The following is a 23208-nucleotide window of genomic DNA, read 5'->3' on the forward strand; positions in this document are numbered from 1 at the left end:
TTCTTATTTTGCAGTACTTTATGCTTTGCTAGACGCTCTAAGTAATTCCTATTACTTTTTAAATGTATTGTTTCTCTTTTATTTCAGCCATGATTTTAACTCAATTTTTATTTTATCCCACTCAGTAGCTATAATTCTGAAGATATTTCCATCTTTCCTAATAACGCCTGATTAATTTCCACTACCCATTTCTTAAATTCCACTCTTTTTAACAGGAAGTTGGGAAAGCATGATTGTCTCATTTTCACTTCATTACCCTGCATTTTTTTATTTTAATTTTTATTGATGTATGATTTGAAATGGTTATTGAATGTGTATCAAAGCTTTGAATTAAATGCAAATGTTCCTGTGAAATATAATTTCTGCCTAGTGTAGCCCAGTTATTGTACCTTGGGGGAATAATATGTAAATTCTGTCCGAATTCCTATTACTGAATTCACATAACAAGTATTTACATACATTTCTTTTTTTGTTATTTTCCCTTTTTGCTCCCCTGATACTTCCTCTCTATTACAAATCAAGTTCTAACCCCCACCTATAAGTAAAATTTCCTTCTGAAAGTTGATTATTTCTCCCAAAAATTTCTTAAGCTCCATAACAGCAGTTTTTGGTGGAATAGCAATAATCATCCTCCCTTGCTAGTAGCTCCATACTAACAGAAATGTATCACTATTGGAGCATCTCTAGCCATTAATATAATTATTTCTGTTTTCAATTGTCTGTTAATGAAGTCTTTTTTTGTCAAATTCAGATGATCTTTTTTTTCCCCCAAGTGTCTCCAGCAGTATTCCTATTTGCATTCTGCATTTCATAATATAATTCAAAACACTTTCCTTTTTGTCTATATCTGTAAGGCCATATATGTTCCAAGATAAAATGGATAGCCATTATGATTAAAAAAAAATATATATATATATATATATATATATATATATATATATATATATTGTTCCCCACCTATTCTAGATGACAGGTTTTTTGAATGCATATTTCAAGTTTTCTGTTACATGCATGCAGTAATGTATGGCAGGCGGATCTTTGGTGCAATTGTTTCCTCTCATTTCCATTTGAACTTGTGTCACCTTTTTTAAGACATTTTGTTTTAATGAAAAGTCTCAAACAAAAAACTGAATACAAGGTCAAAACACTCCCTTCCCCTACTAACTTAGAAAAAAACACAAAAAAACTATTTACTACTACAAAATATTAAGTTTAACCATTCACATAGGAACAATTGTCTGATATCAACAGCTGTACATATAGGTATTACTTAACCCAAATTTTAAGGTTACCCACTTATACTGCTTATTGTCTATTCTTTTTTATCTTTATTCCTTTCCCAGATGTGAAATCAGCCTTTATGCCTTTAGGAAACATTAAGCTTTAGCCCTAAGAAAAAGTGAACTATCTTTAAATAAAATTAAGTTGTACAATGTTCTATTAAAAGCATTAAAGTTTTAAGACTGTTAGGGGGCTTCCATCTCTTATTCAATTACCTTAATTTCAAACTTTATTTTTCATTTAAGCCATTGTACCTTTAAATTTTTCATTCCCCTCTGCAGACAATGCTCAGAACTCTCTAGATTAATTGCTTGCACCTATGGATAGCTCCTTCTCACAGAAACATATAAACCAATGAATCATTGTAAATTTCACTCAGAACAGTAGTACATCTACCGTCAGTTACAAATTTATTGACTTCCACTAAATATTTGCTAAAGGAAAAAAACAAGCTAATATATTTGTAGTTGTAAGAAACTTAACATTTTATAGCTTTTATCATTTTGTCATTTTGTCTTATTTTTAAAGCTTGCTTGCTTACAAAAAACTTATTTATAGCTTAATCCAAAAACATTAGTCTAAACATTCACCCTTGTAAAAGAAAAAGAAAATATCTTAATTCGGCATATAATACAATCAGTGCAGTTTGACTGCCACCCTCACCCCAGCAGCCCAAGATCACAGCATGTAAACAGAAACTTGTTTTGCCCAGCATTTTTCTATTGTTACACTGTAAAACCTACATTTCTTACAATTAAAAAGTACTTGTTTACTTTAATAGCTTTAACACATAAACAGTCACTGAAAAGACTCCCCCACATTTAAAATACTCTGACTATACATTAAACTACTTTATTATATATAATGTGCAGTTTATATCATAAAATGTGTTATATAAATACTGATAACATAAAAGGTTTTGCTTACATTTACTTTTCCTTCTTTTACAATCCTTTTATACACAGAATACGTAAAGTAGAGTATATTCTTTAAACTCCACCCTTAAGTTTAACAAAGCCAACAAATGTCCAGTTTTTTCAGCCACTTTTTCTTGCAAAGGCATGTTTGACAAAGTGATTGATGCTTTTTAGTCTTGTATTTATTTGCCACTGTCAGTGTTGCTGGTCTTCATGTTCATCTCCATCTCCCAACATTGGGCTCTTGAAGTTCAAGATACTCCTGATTCTTCTAGTTAACTCCTGTACTTTTTCTGTCTTTCAATCAGTTTGCTTTAGAGCATTGGAAAAGATTTCACTCAGAGTCTCTGTGTTTCCAAATTTTTCTTTGCTGGCATCCCAGCAGTGTATTTACTAGCCAGTAACTGATTTTTACCCAAAAATCTGTTTCAATGGCACTCATAATTCTCATTGTTTGTCTTCATATTGGGATAACTAAAGTTAAGCTTTTGATCAGTGTGCAACCAGCTTGGAATAGCACTATTTTTGTGTTTTGATGAAAGTGATAATCAAAGTTTCACAGCATATTCACTGATGTTATGTTAGAGTATCAACATTCTGAAACTTCAAAATTCATATGGCTGAGACCATATGATCGAAGTATTGAAACTTTGAACTGTAAAAAAAATAAATAAATACATACATACATAAATAAAAAACAAAATAATTCTATTTTAATGTTTTTGCAGGGTGGCAAGCGCTCTGCATCCCCCCCCCCCCACTGCCTGCTAATTAAATATACCAACTCCAAGATGCCAATACATTGTGGAAAAGGATACATTTCCTGTTCTACATTGTACTGCAATCTCCATTCAAAACTTTCAAAGTTTCAAACATTTGCTCATATGGCTCCGACCATATGACTTTAAAAGTTTTGAAACTTCGATAATCTGATTTTATATATACCTAGTATTCAGTGCCTTTTAGTATATATAAATGCAGCATCCTCCATTCAGCATTTTCCTGTACTGGCTGCTCAATTTGAGTCCATATTTTGATCTGGATCACTAAAGAGGAAATTAATCAATAGCTGTGCCAGTATATGATAATGGCTGGTGACACTATAAATACAACCTTTGCACCTGCAAACCTTTGCACTCCAAACAGTACATTCCTTTTGAAAGGAAATATTTACATTAATTAGAAAGTATGGTATACAATGCATATGTGGAAAATGGGTGTAGTATTAGCATTGTCCTCTTATGTAAAAGGATTTACTTACAGCCTGACATTAACAAAGTATTGCAGAACTAGAATTAAGCAGAGGGCATTAACAGTGCACATTTTCTGCTTACTAACTTTAAATGTGTCTATTAGACAGTTATTTAGCAGCTTTACATATCAGACATCCAACTGACAACCCTCACATCTCCCAAAGAATCATTCATAGAAGTGTATGGATGACAGTTTGCTCTTAATGAAGTGAACCCAAAAGTATTAATGATAATGTATAGTGCACATATGTAAACTACAGACTAGGCAAGAGTATATGCTAGGCTGCACTGTGTTTCAGATAACATTATGCCCATGTTCTGTTCTAGCCTCCTGTTAGCATATGTAATGTTGGCCTTATATCTATAGTTTTTCATTTGTTTATTTGTAGCTGCTAATGGTATTTACACTGAGAACTGCACATAATGTTCATACCTCAAGACTAGTAAATTATCTTTTAAATTAGTAAAACTGGCTGACAGATAGGACACAGATAATCAAATTGGGGAAGTTACCTTTACAAAGATAACAGTCAGCAGTGGAGTCCCCCCAGAGTTCTATACTGGGACCTCTCCTGTTTATTATCTACTTTTCTGAAGTAAAAGCCAATACCAAAGGGCTCTGGCTGAATAAGTTTGCAGATGGCTGCAATCTAGGAGGAGTTATTGAATCACAAAAGGACTTAGCCTTCCTACAGGAAAGTTTTCCCCAAATAAATAACTGCTGCCAAAATCATGGACTGAAACTAAATGCTAAAAAAAGCATTTTTGTATCCTTTGGAAAGTCATATATCCTAGGGAACTAGCACTTTGACAGTACGCCCCATGATGTAACCCAGTTGTTTCAAGATTTGGGAACTCATGTGGACAGTGACCTAACATTTCAACAGCCTGTGTCTGTTATTGTAAGAAAGTCTGTCACATGCAGTTTGAAAATGCTTTATCTTTGCATGTGTCCCCCCCAAATTATATATGGTATGATCCTAGTTATTCTCATTAAGGGTAATGTATAATTATTGGCCATGAGATGAGTAAGGCAATCTATATCCAAATAGGATAGGTTATTTCAAGGACAAAAAGGGAAATTAGCTTAGGCTTAAAATGGCCCACAAGGGCAGGTAGCCTAGTACTTACCTATGAACTTATGAACTAGTAATGCTGAATCTTGTCTATATTTGGTCAATTAGCATATCACATAGTTCTGTCCTAACTTACAACCTCATAAAAAGTCATAACATATAAGAACATCTTGTTTTTAAGTTATACAGTTGGATTCTTAAAGGTAGTTTCAGATCTTGTCTTCTAGTTGCATGGAGAATTAAACTTTGCCAAAGAAGCAGCTTGCAAAACTAATAAGAAATCTCAAACAGCAATGAGCTAGAATTTGTAGATTGCAATATGTTGATATTTGAAGAAAAAAAATAAAAAAGGATGCTCGCTTTTTCTGTCAGTTATACAAAAAGGGTGTTGTCTCTTCGTAATATTCTTGACTAGTTTGTAGCAGCATCACGTCTGTTTATGCTCTATGTGCTTACCTCTCAACTGTCCAGAATGTCCAGATTATATTTTTAGTCTGTTCTTCATAACATTTGTGGTTTTCTGACAAATCATTGAGGATTGCATACACTAAATAATGACAGATATTTGTGTTTTAGACTTCATATCCTTCAGAAAATGCATGGTAACACAAAACCTTTCATTCAGCAACTTTCTACATTTATAAGAGTAACACCTAAGGGTTTCTATATTTTTGCCCCCCCCCCCATTATTTTTGGCTTTGTCCATATTTCTTATTGGTTGATAGGTAGGTGACCCTGCCCTGCATCGATTCCAGGGTTGTAGTTCACTAACCTCTGTCCTTCTGACTAGTTGCTCGGTGCCATCATTGTTAATTTTGTAGATTTCCATGAAAGGATCCGATTTGCTGAACAGATCCTGAAAGGAGAAAAAAAAAAAGACACATGAATATTAAACTGATATTAACTTTTTTTTTTTCATGAGATGAGACATTGATGAGAAAGTAAAAATAAGGATAAATGGATATTAAAGGATAAACCAGAAATTCTTAGGAAAAAAAATATTCTAGCATGCATACCATTTAAAAAAATGATAAGGACTTTGCCAATATATAGAAAAGTCTGAATTATACTGTAACACTTGAAGGAAGTCATTGCTCATTGGGTAGTGAAATGTAGTCTACAATTCATTAAAACAGGATGGTAGAACTCAAACCATTACTTAGTATAGTCGCACAGTACACATGCATATTAGGGAATCAGTATTGCAAGCCTGATTTTAAATACTAAATCAGTGAAACACACAGCAGTACTACATCAAGGTGCGAGAGTGGTCTTTGAAACCAGAAGAATAAATACACCTGTTCTGAGAGGGAATTACTACACAGAACTATTAACATGTCATGTAATAACATACATATTGCCGATACCTCTTCTGTATAGTTATGCTATGGGAAATCATACCCTAGGCAGTTGTTAAACTTAAAATGTTGACATATAAGAACCACAACTAGCCATATGGGACTAGAAGACCAAACATTCTGACTGCAAAATATCTGCTTTTTTGAGATGCACATACTTACTAACTTGTTATGGGACTAACTGTGGGCTAGATCTCCTATAAATAATGAATTTCAAACTCCATGTATTAAGCACATGGGGCATTAAAATATAGACAAGAAAATGCTATTGTGGCAAAAAAGAAGACCAATATTATTTATTTATTTATTTATGTATTTAAAGTTTGATGACCGGGGTAGTCCACTGGGCCAGAGGAATGCCCGTTTTCAGTGGAGACCCGGGGAGAAAAAGCTCCAAGAGTTACATTTTTCATATAAATTTGAATGAGGTTAACAATTGACATAATGAGCAATAAGACAAACAAAAACAAAAAATTATATGTACAGAATGGACAAGAAGCAGATGTTTGCAAATTTTAAAAAGATAAGCAATTTGTAATACATAAATAAGTTTGTCATAAAATTTGGGAGAGCATAATGATAAAGGCTACTTACTGCTAGCTTGTGAGAGTTGGGAGGATTGATAAAGTACAAGAATTACTTTTTTAGAGAAAATTAGTAAGTATTGAGTGAACTAGCTGAAGGGTTCAGTAGGGATTATGTTTAATGTAAGGTTTAAGGGAATAGTGAGTGAGATTCAATGTGAGAGGTAGGGATGGGATAGAAAAGAGGATGATTTGAGATCGGGGGGTAGAATAGACTGAAGAATAATGTACTGGTAAAACAAGAGTTGGTTAGTAGAGGAGAGAGGTGCGTGAAGTGGATTAGAGGGGTGTATGTTGGAGCGTGACATGGGCATTGCCATTTAGATGATAGGTGGGAAAAAAGCTGAAATTTGAAATTTGTATGGTTTGGTAGGTAGCGGAAGTGAGGGGGGAGAAAGTTCCACTGTTTAGCTATGTAGAAGGACATTAATAGTTGGCCGAGTGGTCGTGAGAGTTTGTGGACTTGGAGGAGATTTTGGTGTTGGGACCTGAGTGAGCTGTTGGGTATGTATATTTTTAAGGAAGAGGCAAGGGATGGGCAGTCTGTAGGTTTAAAGATGAGCTTGTGGCAAGTGATGAGTTGAAGGTAGCTGAGATAGTATGGAAGATCTAGCCAGTTCAGGGAATGGAGGGGATGGCAGTGGTGAGATGTGTTTTTTGAGATGGTTGCAAATTTGCAGATTTTGTTATAGCAGTTTTCAAGTTTGGATCTAAGGCCGGTTGGAGATTTGTGAAAAGAGGGGCACCATACATGAGGGATAGGAGCTGGAAGGAGGATGAAAGGGTTTAACGAGAGGAGGGGGTGAGGAAATGGTGGTGTCTGTAGAGGAGACCTAACTTCTGGTGTTTTTTTTTTTTTTTTTATTGTGGTAAGGATGTGGGTATCAAAGTTTAGTTCTTTATCAATGATGATGCCAAGAAGTTTGGTGCTGGGAACAATTTCAAGGGTGGTATTGTTTTGGCAGTGTATGGAAAAGGTGGTTTTGTCGATGAAAGAGTTTCTAGTAGGTGAAAAAAATCATTAGTTTTGTTTTATTAGCATTTAGTGCTAGATGGTTGGATAGCATCCAGGATTCGGTTGTGGTAAAGGCTAGATGGGTTTTTGCTAAGAGATAAGAGGGGGAGAGGGCTGAGCAGATGAGGGCTGAGTCATCTGCGTATTGGATGAGAGACACTTCTGGGATGGAGTTGTGAAAGTTGTTAATGAATAGGCTAAAGAGCAGAGGTCCAAGGACAGACCCTTGGGGGACAACAGTGGATGTGGGAAAAAAGGGAGAGGTTGAGGTTTTCCCTTGCACAGCTTGTTGGCGGTTAGCTAGGTAGCTGGAAAACCAGGTTATGGTAGAGGGAGAGCTATGCAGGGTGGAGAGTTGAGATAGGAGTAGGGTGTGGGAGATGGTGTCAAATGCTTTAGATAAATCTAGGAATATGGATGAGATGAATTTGCCTGAGTCACGTTCATGATTGATGGTTTCTAGAAAGGAGAGGAGGGCAGTTGTGGTACTGTGGCCAGGGCGGAAGCTATGTTGGGTAGGGGATAGGAGATTGTTTTGGATTAGGTGTGCCATGAGTTGTGCTTGAATGGATTTTTCTAGTATTTTGGAGACTGGGGGAAAGGATAGCAATGGGCCTGAAGTTGGTGGTGTCTGTGTTTTCACCCCCTTTGTGGAGTGGGATAATGTAAGCATGACACCAGATAGTGGGGACGTATGACTCTTTCATGGATCTGTTTATAAGAATGGAGATGGGGTATGCGATACTGTCTGCTGATTGTTTGAGAAAGGTGAATGGTAGATTGTCGGGTGCATTTCGGCAGGGTTGAGTTTAAGGAGATATCTTTTATAATGCTTGTGGAGATGGGTGTGAGAGAGAAGGGTGTGGGTGTTTAGGCTCCTGGTTTAGGTGGGAGGGGTTGAGGATGGATGTTGAGGATGGGAAGGAGGAGGATAGTTTGGCAATACAGTCAGTGAAGAAAAAGTTGAACTGAGAGGCTGTATCAAGATCAGAAAGGTTGGGATTAGGGCAGAGCGATTATTTCCATGATGCAGAATGGAGGAGATTGAGTTCCAGAATTTTTTGGGTTTGGTTGAGTGTAAGGATTGAAGCTTGGAGAAATGAGCTTTGCGGTCTCTAAGTTTTTTAATGGAGTTACTAAGCTGTTTAAATTCTAGGAGGAGGTTGTTTTTTTTTTTTTGATAATGTTTCCATTTTTTGTCTCTTTCATGCATAGCTAGTTTAGTTTCTTTAGATAACCAGGGGCAGGGATTGGTTTTGACTTGTTTGGTTCTTTGGGGGGCTTTCTGGTTGAGGACAGTAAGAAAAAAGTGGTTGGAATATGATACAGCATCATCTAAAATGAGGGTTTTCAGTGATGACTAGTCTCTGTGTTTTAGGAAGTCAGAGAAAATTTGGGGATTGAAGAAGGAGAGGTTGCAGGTTTGGATATAGAGGTGTTGTTTTAGTAGAAGAGATGGGAGTGGTTGGCAAAAGCTGGTAAATGATCACAGTGAGGATCGGGTATGGTTCCAGCTTCGGTGATGAGATTAGAGTGAGTTGAGGATCCAGTCAATGATGCTTCCAGATCTACCATCTTTATTTAGTCTGGTTGAAGAATGAATCATTTGAGAGAAGTTGTATAGGTTTATTATGTGGGATGGGGCTTTAGAGTTGATATTGGACCAACTGATATTGGTGTCCCCGAGTATGTAGGTTTCTTTTTTTATGTTGGAGGAGAACCAGGAAAGGATGTTTTCAAGTGTGTTGATATTATCACCTGCGGGAATATAGTGGGCAGTGATGTATTTAGATTCGTGGTTGTTTATTTTTAATAGGCGTATGATGATTGCAGCATTGGTGAAGGTTGGGATAGCATTGGAGTAGGGAGTTAAGGTATGGCAGGAGGGGTAGAATATAGCTACACCACCTCCTTTCCAGTGGGATCTGTCATTGCAAAGCATTTGGTACCCTGCTGGCAATATTTCATTGTCTTTAATGAAGGATTTTAGCCAGGTTTCTGAAATGGTGACTATGTTGGGCTGGTTATGTGAGAGCCAGGCGTGGACGTTAGGGATTTTATTTCTTAGGCTTTGTACATTAAGGGTAGCGAGGCAAATGGATTTATGATTTGAGGACTGACTGGAGGGGACATTGACGGTAGAGTTAGAGAAGGGTCCAGGGTTACGATGGATATCACCAGCTAGAGTAAGGGAGATATTGTAGAGAAGTATGGTGAAGTAGTTTGTGGGGGATGCACAGTAAGAGTATTGTGAGGGAAATAACCTTTTGGTAGGGCAGTTTAGGGCTATGCTGAGAGAGGGTGTGTATTAATCTTACAGTCTTCTATTACCACAGCATTTCTACAGAGATTTACATTAGTACTGAGAGTGAGGAACAAATTGTCCTGCAGTCATCAGTGCAGGTGTATAGTAAAACCATTAACTATAATTTTTGTAGGCTCAAGAAATAAGTAAACATTATCAGAAACAGGTAATTAAAAAGCCTCTGTCTGCATGCTGTGGTATCTGTACAGCTGAGCTCTTTGAGATTAAATAAAAAAATAACAAACCAGATGGCAGTTTCCCCTTAATACTAGTTTGTTAATGTCTTGACACCTTAACATATCAGTTTCTGAGGAACCTTAACAAAAAACTAATGAAACACTCTTGTATGACTCTCTTCAACCATTAACAAGTATAATTCCTGGGTTGCCAACTGGCTCATAGATAGGACCCAAGAAGTCAGGATTGATGAGACCACCTCCATCAAGAGACTGGACACCAATGGACTAGCTCATGGATCAGTGCTGGGCCCACTCCTGTTTGGCATCTAGTTCTCAAAAGTCAAAGCTAATAATGTCAAGGGTCTCTGGAGCACCACGATCACAGATGACTGTAAATTGGGAACTATTATATATTTGCCCCTACATCAATAACTGTATTATAGTACCATTTGGCAAAATGCCCACACAGGGCAATTACTCCATTGTAGAACACCTTAAGAGTTGACCTGGTACACATCCAGACACTAATTCAACCTTTGACCAAAACATAGACAAGATAGTAAGGCAGTCATAAGTTGCCAGACTATTAAGTAAATGTATGGCATCCACATCCAAGGAAGTTATAGCACCACTTTCACTCTGCCGTTATCAGACCCATCATTGAGTACAATGCCCCCTTCAGCATTTACTTGACCAAGTATTTGCAACAGTTGGAATTCCCACAAAGGTTACTCACCAGGAGAATCTAGGGTATTGATACACTGCCCTACCTATATCACCTTAATGCCATATCTCTGTACTCAGTTTTCTACAGGTTACTGAGAGGCAATCTATGTCTAATATATAGGGCATCGTCAGATCCAGCCCTAATGTATCTTTTGCAAATCTGCAAAATGGACAGCACTAGAAATACCAGATCCAAGGATTTGAACTTTGCCTTCTAGATTAAATAGAACATACTATCAAAATCAATATGTATCTCATACCAGCCCCTCTTTGTAGGGTAGTCTCCCCATTCATGTGAAACAAAGTTCATCCCTGATTCTGTTCAAATATAACCTTGACCACTGTATGGGAAATCATAAATTCCTCTTGGTCTGGCCCCCATTATTTATTTATTATTTTTTATTATTTAACATTTGTTAGCCTGGAAAGTCCTATCTGGAACGAAGCAATTTTTCAGCAGAAGCCCTGGGAGAAACACTCCAGATGCATGCCTTTGCAATGTGGGAGGAAACTGGAGCACCCAGAGGAAATCCACATGAATGCAGGGAGGACATGCAGACTCCGCACAGAAGGCACACTACTGAGAATTGAACCAGAGAACCTCTTGCTGTGAGGCAACAATGCTACCGTTGCACCACTATGCCGCCCATGTCTCTAATGAACAGAGGTAGACAGTAAGTAAAATATAACCTAAATAACATACCCCTCCAACACTTGTACAAACAAAGCCCTTAGCCACCCCAATATTAACTTAACCCTCCTAATACACATCCAAGGTTCATGGGGGGACAGTCAAATTGGATTGCACAGCTAGGTTTATAAAGGCTCTGGTAGTCATTTTCCTAGTATATACCTATGAACCTATTAAAAATTTAATTAACACTTCATTAACTGAAATTTTCATGTATAGTACAATATTTTCAGACAATATGTAAACAGCAATGTATTTATATATCACGCAATGATTTCATATCTGTAGAACTGACCAGACAAGTTTAAATGTAATCAATTTAGTTGTAATTTTCATATTTCAGACGGGATTATGCCTCTTATCTTAAAAGTGTCTTCTCAAAGTTACTTCCTCTCTTTAATGGTGTTTTTCCTAATATTCGGACTTGAACAGGGAGTTTTTCTTTTCTGCCTTATGTTCTTGCTTACCAAGCATGGCTGTGGAAATTGTATTCATACATCTTAATTGCACAGGAGCTCTGGTAGCCTTGCTTTAAAGTTTCTCTGTGTTTGTCCTAGACATGATTATTTAGATTCTTGACTAGAGCACATATTGCACTTTTTACCACATGGAAATATTCCCATTATAGTACCTTCCAAGAAAGCAATTGAAAGCTAGGTGTCCCCATTACTACTTCCTTCCTGTTGGTGAAGACATTTATTTGGGGTGATAATAACTTTAACTAAAGGATTGTGAGTTATGATGTGCCTGTTTTGCAAAAATAGTTAAAAACGTGATGAAAACTACACACAATTTGTTATGAACGGCATAACTTGATCATCTTATTGTAAATTTTAAAATTTCTCAAATGCCTCTCCCTCGCAGTCCACAATTTCTCTTTTCTTTGTATAGTATATTGTACTTATTCTATTATCACATTAAATTGATACTCAGAACAACCTCGTGTTAAAAGCCTGCATTTTAAATCCATTTCTACCTGCTCAAAATACATGCCTAAAGTTATATTTAATTTAGTTCTGTGTCATTATTTAATATGGTAAATGGTTGGTAGTAGGAGAGGGAACTGTTGATTGAGGTATCCAGGTGGCTGTCTTACATTTTAAAACTGGAGTATTACCTATACTATCTCTTGAAAACAGGATCTATTTGCCAAACAATATTGTATGTTTTTGCATTTCATTTGAGCCTATTTTCAGTACAGCAGGTAATAACTAGCCAACATTCTTTCTGAAAGGTACTGGTGTCAAAGGTAATCATGACGGCAGACCCCAGTTTGCAGTCATCTGAAACTTAATCAGAAGACTTGATTTTCAGTTTCATATCAGAGAAGAAAATGCAAAAAAGGAGGAGACTTAGTACAGACTGTCAATAAGCTGCATTCATTCCTTCAGATGAGACGCCTGCTTCACAAGCTATGTGGGTTCTGTTTTTTTTTTTTTTTTAGCCAGGTTGTTAGCCATTTAAACACATACTGATATGTATTTAAAGTCTTTAATTTACTTACAATACCTGCATGGGGTATGGTGTGAAACACATTGATTAGGTCAAGATATGTTCCATAAATAGCATTATAACTATCAACAGCCTGTGGGATCCTCCTGAAAAAGTTAACTAGATGAAATAGGCAAAATTTTCATTTCATGAAGCTCAGCTGTTGATGGTCTAGCCTACTAGGAGTTTTGATATAATTGATGAGGTCTGTTAAGGTATACTCCATAATTTTGCAGATCAGGCTCATAAGGCTAATGGGTCTATAATTACCTGAGCCATGGTAGGGGCATCCTTGTGATGAGGCATTTCCACTGTGGTGTGCCATAATTCAGGAACACATATTGTTGCATAATATAAGTTAAATAAATTGACAAAATGTTCAACAAGAACATGTTTGGTACTCTTTATTAAACATCCATATATGCTGTCAGGTTTCATAGAGGAAGTGCTTTTGGACTTTTTAATAAGACCTTAAGAACTTGTTCATCGATGATAGGACATTTTGGGCGATATGGAGTTTGAATAGGTAATTCATTGGCGATGACGCACAAAATTTGTTTATTATGTATTGGAGATGTATACTGGGTCGGAGTGGGTGGTCTCATTTAGGTTAAATTTAAAGTATTGTTGTATATTGTTTAGATTTCTAATGTAGCTGATGAAGGACTTGTGGGTATCTTTAACTTCTAAAACTATCCTAAGTTCATGGGTTGCTTTACTAATCTTAATATTTTCAACTCCCTGGTAAATTTGTGTCTTACACTTGTGAGTAGTTTTAGATCTGCATAATTTCAGAAGTTTTTTTTTTTTTTTTTTTTTTACTTTTTATTCTTTTTAATTCCCCATTATATTTTGCTCTGGTTGGGACTGCGAATTCTGTGCATTTCTTTAAGTGGGCATATACCTCCCCTTTGTGAAGCTGACTGCTGTGTCAATGTACAAACAGATGTCATCATGGTTAATGCCTAATTGAGATCTTTAAATTCAGAGGCTGTGGTTTCAGAAGCTTTGGAAATTATGGAGGCAAATACCACAAGTTTATGGTCTTGTGGAGAGGATACACAAGGGCAATACTACATGCAGATGCTATGTTCATGAGGTCTGCATTATTTCTCACTCATTTTCATTGTTCAGAATTTCCAAGCACATTCTCAAGTAATTCCATATTTCCATATTTACTAAACTACCCCCTTATCAGCGTTTTTAAACACAAACTCATTTTGTTACAACTTCAAATTCATTAATATCTACCCATGGGTCTTTCATTAATCTACATCTGTTATTTCTCCTAAAGTCCATAAATTTTGAAATAATTGTATTACTTAATACATTTTAAACAAATGTATGAAATTACTGACTACATTTGACATACATTTATTACATTTCATTTATCATAGGAATAAACACTCATAACTTATAACAAATATTTCAAGTCAATACAGCATTATGTAGATATCATAATCATCTGTACTATGTTTCAAATGTACAGTCATATTTAATAACTCATCATTCAAAATGAAATATATGTTTTATCTAATGTTTCTGTTAAATTCGCATTTACTGCACTTTGTTTTTGTGAAAAACAAAAATGCAACTTTCAAACTTTCAGTCTTAAACAGAACTCATATGTTTATAGGTAATTACTGTGCTAGCTGCCCTTGCAGGACAAGTTCCCTTCAAATGTAATAATCAAATCCTGTACTTTGTGTCTGAGGTAAATGCCTTGGCCATTATACCAACCCCTTAATTAATTAACTAAAGAAGTTGGCACAAAAGCAATACCTTGCCAAGCACAGAAGTATTTCAGGTACATGCTACAGTCGAGGTTATCTCCTATTTTAGTTCATAAATTATAACTTCAATGTTTTCTATTAAAGCATAATTGTTTTATATACTTTTAGATTCCTACTGCCAATCTTGATTTGTGGAGCAGTGATGAAAAGCGTCAAGCAGGCTCTTGGTCATGTAGTCTTAAATTATGCATGCAGTAATAACATGTTTGTTTAAAATTTATACATTCCTACATCTGTCTAATTTTCTGTCTTTTATTAGGCGGAACTCTTTTCGAAGAGCATCTTTTTATCTCTCTAGAGTTGTACATTATGTTTATAAAGTTCAGATTTCAGTGTACTCTGTGACTTACCATAACATGTTATACAGTTATGTTAACTGCATGTTTCCATGTTCTAGACTTCTTGCTCATGCACCTAGGTGTTTCACAGGCTTAATTTTTTTCCAAAATATCTTACAGCATAAATTTACTATTCTAATACCTTCCATTTTGCAGTATTTCTTTCCCTCCCCTCTATATCTTTCTTTTTTCAGTAATATTTGAAACATATTTATCAAATATAATGCCCACATTGTGTTTAAATACTATTTATTGGTCTCTAAAAGAGAAGTTCATTCTTGTAATAGTTCATGCCGACAAAAGGAGAGCAGACTTTCATCAGTAATCAGAAACCATTCCAACATTTAGTAACCAATTTCTTAGTTGTACAACAAAACTCTTAAGTGATAAACAAAGAGAAAAAGTAAATGCATATACTATATGTTTCTGCATTCTATTCAAGATATAACAGTCAAACTACAATGTGAAATATCATACCTTATTATCCAGTTTCTGAGCACTGAATGCCAATTCCACAAAGTCATTAGTTCCTGAAACTTCTTCTGCTGTAATCTAGACAAGAAATATACAAGAATTTCAGATGAAATGATTTGTTTCCCCTCAATACTTCTGAAATATTTTAGCTGACATACCATGGTTTGTCAGTACGTCCTTTATATTATATGTATGATGCATATAGTTGGAACTAAGAAAAAACTGTCCTCTACAAACTAATCAAAGTTTAAGATCAAAGGTACAAATGGAAGCCAATCCTGATCATTTAGAGAAAAAAGTGACTATAGTACTATTGAAAGATGCCACTTTCAATAAGTGCTATCTCATTTCATGCATTTAGATGTGATATTGCTTACTTGAAAACAATGTGAACTATTTTCTATTAGACAAATCTCCAGCACTTCAGTACAAATGGAACGTTTCTCTTCTACTAGCTATTACAATCCAAATCCAAGCTTTTACATCTTAGGGTAATTTCTCTCACAGATACTAAGCTGTGTGCATGCAAAGATAAAAAAAGATTAAGACCTAAATGACCTTTCATATAGTGACTTCGGTGCTGGAAGACACAGGCAGAAGAGAAGGAAGTGAGTATCTGATACTATCTAATCCATTCTGGGGGAGTGAGAAGGCACATATTTGGTCATTGCTCCAGTTCAAATGCAGGCCAGTAGAGCTGCTGTAAACTAGAGACAAGTAAGTGCTTATAACAAACAGGTGTAAGTAGGTCTCAAGAGGTATAAATGCATGTGGGATCACACATATGCCAGGAAAAAGGCACTGGGTACCCCATGGGGATATATGCCTATGTCAGCCCCCAGGGCTGGAATTGAGATTACACTAAAAATGCACCAATATGATGGATGGCTAAAAGGGGGTAACTGAATAGTGAACTTCCTCAGCCAGGGGTCATGTAGAGTTTGTCCTATCTTTGGATATCCTCATTTTGTTGAGGTGAAGTCAGACTCTCAGGCCATAGGTATGAGAGTGTCTTCCCATGGCAGCTGAGCAGAAAAAAAACAATCAGGAGTACAACCTATTGTGTGGCTTTCTGAATAATGGTCATTCAGATGATGTTCAGACCCTCTGCATCCAAGAATGACTAGGTTCAAAACCCATTGGAAAGAGCTTGATGGTTGTCATACATGGAAAAAAAAGAAGTTAAATAATGTGTCCTTGATGTGAAAGTGTCCATGGCAGAAAAATGACTTAAAGTATTCAAGTCAAAAAACTTTGCATAAAAAAATGTTGATTTAACTATCTGCACATGTACTATTAATTATGTATCAGCATGCTATATGATTCATAGATGAAATAACAAACACATGAACTGACTAGTGACAGTGTTTTTACAATGTTGCTAAATTAAATAAGAAGTGTTGGTCAGCATTTTAGTTTGAAAGTTTGAAAGTAATAAACCTCTACCCTAGAAAACAATGGGACAGCATGATAGTTCATGTGTGTGTGGTCTTATAGCAAAATGGGAGCAAAAGGTGAACACTTTCATGTTCAAGTTGAGGTGAACCTGATCCACTAAAAAGCAAGGGTTGCACTGATAACTTACAACTGATAATTTTGCTTGGCAAATGTAAGGAAACAAATAAGGAGTGCTGTATTGCTACCAGTTTAAAAATAACATGTACTTTAAAGACGTCTGGTGGATGTACAATGTAGATTTAACACACAGAAAGTGTGAAATAATAGATATAAAATAACTTGGCAAAACAAACTCTGTGGTTGCTTAAAATCACACTGTTTTATTAATGAGTTCTCATTTGCAAAGGAAAAATCTCCAAACTCAAGACCATGTATTCTGAGTTCAGAACACAATTTGACATTTAACCTACCACATAAATATCCTGTCAAAATGGTTTATAATAGCAAGGAAGTAGTTTATTCTTAACCACCAAAGATCTCATATCAGAAATTCTTATGACTAATTCTTTGGAAGGGCATGCCCCCACCATGGATGTTGAGGGGGTTTCCCATACTCAACACATCAATTTGATTTATTAATCCACATATGTTTTTTTATGGGAGACAGGATTTTTGTGTCTTGGTCATCAGTCGTATACAAGTATGTGAACTATTTAAATGATATTGTATTTCAACGGCAACATTTTGACAGCTATTTAAATACTGAAATTAAACAGAAACTATGTTTATATATATTTTTATGAGTCCGTGTGTGTGTGTGTGTGTGTGTGTGTGTGTGTGTGTGTGTGTGTGTGTGTGTATGCATGCGCTCTTAATGGCTATTTGTCAACTTGTTCCACTAACAGCGAAGTACATAAAAGTAAAACAAATGCTATGGCCCAGGTGACTGGAGTTTGATTAAAGGATAGAACCCTGGCTATGACACAGGTAACTGGAGTTTAAAGGATAGAGCCCTGGCTATGGACCAGGTGAATGGAGTTTGTTTAAGGGTTAGAGCCCTGGCTACATTTCAGGTGACTTGAGTTCGATTAAGGGCTAGAGCACTGGCTCCAGCCCAGTTGACTGGAGTTTGATTAAGGGATAGAACCCTGGCTTCAGCCCAGATGACTGGAGTTTGATTAAGGGATAGAGCCTTGGCTACAACCCAGGTGACTGGAGTTTGATTAAGGAATAGAACCCTGGCTCTGGCCCAGGTGACTGGAGTTTGATTAAGGGATAGAGCCCTGGCTTCAGCCCAGGTGACTGGAGTTTGATTAAGAAATAGAACCCTGGCTCTGGCCCAGGTGACTGGAGTTTGATTAAGGGATAGAGCCCTGGCTTCATCCCAGATGACTGGAGTTTGATTAAGGGATAACACCCTCACTCCAGCCCAGGTGATTGGAGTTTAATTAAGGCATATAGCCTTGGCTATGGAGCAGGTGACTTGTAGGTGCAGACATGGGAAGGAATGTGCACTTACCTCTCAATCACTTAGCACAAGAATTCTGGACTAAGCCAAAAATAACAGTGGGTCAAAGGCCTAAAACCTTAAACAGAGAACACTGTGGTGGTGGTGCTGTAGTAGCGTTGTCGCCTCACAGTTAGAAGTTGCCCGTTCGATTCTCAGAGCATCTTCGGTGTGACGACATGCGTGAATGGGCGTTCCTTGGTTGAAGGTTGTGCGTTAGGCCCGGCAAGCCAGCACATAAAAATCTACTGCCAATCATTAGCGGACCGGAGTTCCGCTGTGGCGACCCCTAACCGGGAAAAGCCGAAAGACAACAACAACAACTCTTATAAACATAGAAAGTTGTGAGAATAGCTGATTTTCCTCTAACATACATTTTTTGAAGGATGTGAAGTATGAAACACAAATGCCTGTTATTATTTAATGGCTTCAGTCCTTAATTATTTTGCAGAAAACCATTCTTTGAGGAACAGACCAAAAATTTGTGGAAACAAATCTGACATTCTATGAACTTCTGGACAGTTGTGAGGCATGAACATGCATATCCACAGACACATGGGCACTGGCTGGATTTCCATTCTGAAGACTGGAGAAATGACCACACACTTCTGGTAGGGAGTTGGGGTATCTTGTTGATATCAGACTCTTGTAGAAGTGAGAGATGGTGAAGCACTGACACCTATTGCATATTCCACTCGGGGACTGTTTTCTGAGTAGGTACATGATGGTAGGGCTTAAATCCAAAACAAATGTGAACCACCCTTAATGGCTGCCTTTATGATGGTTCATCTTATGAAACATTTTACCCAGCAGTAGGATACAAAGGGCTGATTGGACTGGAGAGGGCTGATGACCAGTAAGCAAAATGTGCCAAAAATGGCAAGCCACCATGTTAAAATTAAATATTACAAAGCTATGTGAAAAAAGAGAATATTCATTCACTCATAATGAATATCTGACAAGTAATAAACTTAAAACATGATATAGATGAAAAGAAATAGAAAAATGTTGATAAATATAAATACCTAATTTTGAGGAAAACTCTTTAGCTGTGTGTCTTACCTATCAAATTGTTCCCTTCCAAGTAATCACTGAGGCCAATGTTACACATATAGTATTGTCTGTCTGTGCTTAACAACAAAACACTAAATTACCAAGTTCAAAGGCTACGTATTTCATTTTGGCCTTGTTTCACAAAGTGGTAATAACTCAGTCTTTGTTGTCTGTTGTGCTTCCTCTCAGCCAGTGACCTTTGCTTTTATAGGAGAAGCAGAAATGCATTCCTGGGTGTGTGACGAGCTACAGACTTCTAATATGCTTTGTCATCACCAACATTTCTGCCCCTAATAAGGAAATCTTATTACTCTTTCTCTTGGCTTTGGCTTTTCAGTTCTTTCCTATGGGCCCTAAAGGTCTCTACGTTGTGATTTATTGTTATGTTACTTATATTAACTGTAGAAACAATTGATTCTGGTTCAATAGCTTTATTATGTAATCTCATGCCAATTGCTCCTGAGTTATCGTGGTTGGACACTGGCAGCAGTTCTTATTTGCAGAGATGGGTGCGCTTCTGGCCTGATTTTTGGCAACTCATTGAGTTTTTATGCAGTGTGTAGAATACAAAGCCATTAGTCATGAATCCTTGGCCTGCTGCACTGGATATTGTTGTAAATATTTCTTGGAATATTAAAGTTCCACATTTTCATCACTTTTCTTTAACATTCACTTCCAACATTTTGTTTATTTTTATTTTTTTATTTATTTGTACTTTGTTGATTGGTTTAACCTAACCTAGTTATTGCCTAATAACTGGCAGGAATCAGCTGGACTCTCTTATGTATTTATGTTATCAAAGACTTGCCACTTTCAGGGTCATGGCCCACACTAAATATACCTTTGAGAACTACACAGTTTGTTTCTCAGTAGCACAGGTACTACTAGAGACATCATTTTTTACTTATAGTATGATGTGGGTGAATGCCATTTGCAAGTAATGTGTTAGTAGTGTAAAGGCCAGTGCGCAGAAAACATATATCCAAGAAGCACATGCAGCTGTGGAGAATTCCTGTTAAAAATTAAATCTGAAAAAGTCATGCCGGCTCTATTGTGCTTCCCCAAATGTCCAGAGAGAGACCTTAAGAATGCCAAAATAAAATAATCTGTCTGTAAAATGAGTAAAAAAATAATGGAAGGTCTGGTGTGTTTATAAAGAAATGCACTTTCGAGGAGTAAAAATACGGGAGTACAGAGAAAATTATTTAGATATATATCACTGTTTCACAACAATAAAATGCTGATTCTGTATTATTTATGTTTAGGTAGCCATGATGATCTTTTCTTTCATATTGCCTATCAAATGTACTGATGGGATATAACTTAGCTTACCCCATTGGTGGAATGCAGTGTGACTCCATGGGTAGAAACATCTTTTTGATATGTACATAAAAATATGTTTATATTTAGCTTCAGCAGCCCAAATGTATTTATCTGTTTTCTGCTCTTTAATAGATCTCCATGATCTTCCATATCTTATTTTATGTACATATGTATGTATTTACTAATTAATTTATTTACTTATGTATTTGATTATTTATTCAGTTATTTATTGGGCATTTTTTTATCTTCATGGCAGCTGGCCATCAAACCACATCTAACCAGAAGTCCCATCCTTGTAGAACCCTTATGTCCCCACACAGAATGGTCTTCCCTTTGCAAGAGCTCCTGCACTGAGGATGACCCTACTCTCTGTGCATGTTCTTTAGGATTGGTATGCACTGAGCAAGTGAATGAGATGGGGCAGTACAAAAACAATTGGGATTCAACATGAAGGGCATTTCTCTCAGCATGGGCCTGCACCCTTTGTACCAATATTATACCTATAGGCTGAAAAACAGTGAAGAGTCACTACACAGGTCAGTGTTGCAACTTTAAAGTAATACACACAGACACATACAACCACACACACACATATAGATGTGTGTGTGTCTATATATATATATATATATATATATATATATATATATATATATATATATATATATATATATATATACACACACACACACACACACACACACACACACACACACACACACACACACACACACACACACACGTACATACATATATACATCCATATACATTTTTATATAGTCAGAGCAATAAATATTTCTATTAATCTGCTTATGTCTTATTGTCTTACCTCCTCATTAAATGTGGACATTAGTTGAAAACTCTCTCTTTGAATTTCATGCATATGTTCCTAGTTTGGATTTTAGATTGTTCTAAATTTCATCTTTGTCATCAGATCAATGTCTTTGTTTAATGTGCTGACTGCTGTGTAAATTAAAGTGATACAAGGATGATTAAGTCTGATAGATGTTAATGGCTTTCTGAATCCTTAAGAATACAGAGATTTATCTCACAAATAATTCCTTAATGGAATGATCATTAATGTATCATTTTGAAAAACAGCAGTACTGTGCTATACTACACTCTGCAGTTGTTAAAATATGCATTGGTCCTTTTCTTTGCTAATCAGGTAGGAGCCTGACGTACACAGTGAATCAATGCTTCCTGACTCAGCCTATCCTATGGAAAGAGTGTTCTTCACAAATCCTTCTTGGATTAGCCATTATTAGTGTTGCTTTCCTCCCTCTGGTATGTGCTCTTTCCCTTTTCAGCATTTCGTACCCTGGACCTTATTCATAGGGTCATAATATAGGTACAAAAAGCTCAAGGCTTGCTGACCATTGAAAAGCCTGATTTAATGGATTCCATATTGTAATGTACAAGGGGCCATATAGCCACCGTGTTCCTGTTTGAAGGTTTGAAATGATGTGCTAAGTTTAATTGAGGGGTGGAGTTTATTCTAAAGACCAGAATGCGAGGCAGTAATTTTTCATGACACAATTTATATTAATTTTTCATTGAGGCTGAGTGGCTTCCTGTGTGCAGGTCACCTTTAATTAGAAAGTTTCAAATAGTAAGGAATCCTTTAATGTTATGTATTTCAGGCTTAGGTCTCCTCTAAGAAAATGATGAGGTACAGTGGAGAGAGAATTGTGGTAGTTCTTTACTATAAGGCAAGCCCTGAAGTTCTTGAATTTTGTTTTGAAGGAATTTTTTGTATCTCTTAGATTTGCGCTAGATGGTATATGAATATGTTACTGAAAAGAGTGCAGTATTCTATAAGTTCTCATGTAAGAAGTGTATAAAATGGGACAACTACCTCCCTGGCTCAAATCTCAGAAACACAGAGGATGAAGTAGGCACCTTTATATGCTCTTCGGAATGTAAAGTTTGTATGGGTATTAAATGAAAGGTCTCATTTATAAATGCTCCAAGGTCTTTTGTTATTTACTTACTTTTTACAAGCTGCATATCCAGAGTGAACAAAGCTGATTTCTTGCTGAAAAATGGCAGAATGCTGCAGTTTTTGCAATGAATCCATGGTCATTTTGTTTGCAGCTTTCTTGTGTAATAGATGGTGACATTTGACAGAAGGTGGTGTCATAGGGATTAAGGGAAATGCTGTTCTTATTTGGTGAGGCAAAGAAACACATGAAATCAAATAGAAGCCCCAGCACAAGCCTTTGAGAAATCCACTGGTAAGACAGAATGGAGGGTATAGCAGTTCTCTTATTCTTACCTGTTGTGTAGAGACATGTAACTAAATGAAAAGTCTAATCTATTATGCTTCATTTACCCGAGATCCTTGAATTTGTGCAAGGTTCTGTTATAGAATATATTGCCAATTATACATTGACTGCTTAGTGCTGTTCAAAAACAGCACACTAATTGAGCAGCCTAGCTAGCGTGC

At 36.4% G+C, this 23208-nt stretch overlaps 1 protein-coding gene across 2 annotated transcripts in view; it reads right to left on the bottom strand.

Annotated features, from left to right (window-relative positions):
* Positions 1-23208, bottom strand: part of CPNE6 (copine 6) — an 886978-nt gene that overhangs the window by 364845 nt on the left and 498925 nt on the right. For both annotated transcript variants that reach the window (XM_044058469.1, XM_044058468.1), the window contains exons 5-6: positions 15485-15559; positions 5300-5383 (exon numbers count right to left, since the gene is read on the bottom strand). In XM_044058469.1, the coding sequence (XP_043914404.1) occupies positions 5300-5383; positions 15485-15559 (159 nt within the window). The remainder of the gene's footprint in view (positions 1-5299; positions 5384-15484; positions 15560-23208) is intronic.

The sequence above is a fragment of the Protopterus annectens genome, chromosome 16.part0 (assembly GCF_019279795.1).
Source record: "Protopterus annectens isolate FY-2018-M chromosome 16.part0, PAN1.0, whole genome shotgun sequence".
Lineage (NCBI taxonomy): Eukaryota > Metazoa > Chordata > Ceratodontiformes > Protopteridae > Protopterus > Protopterus annectens.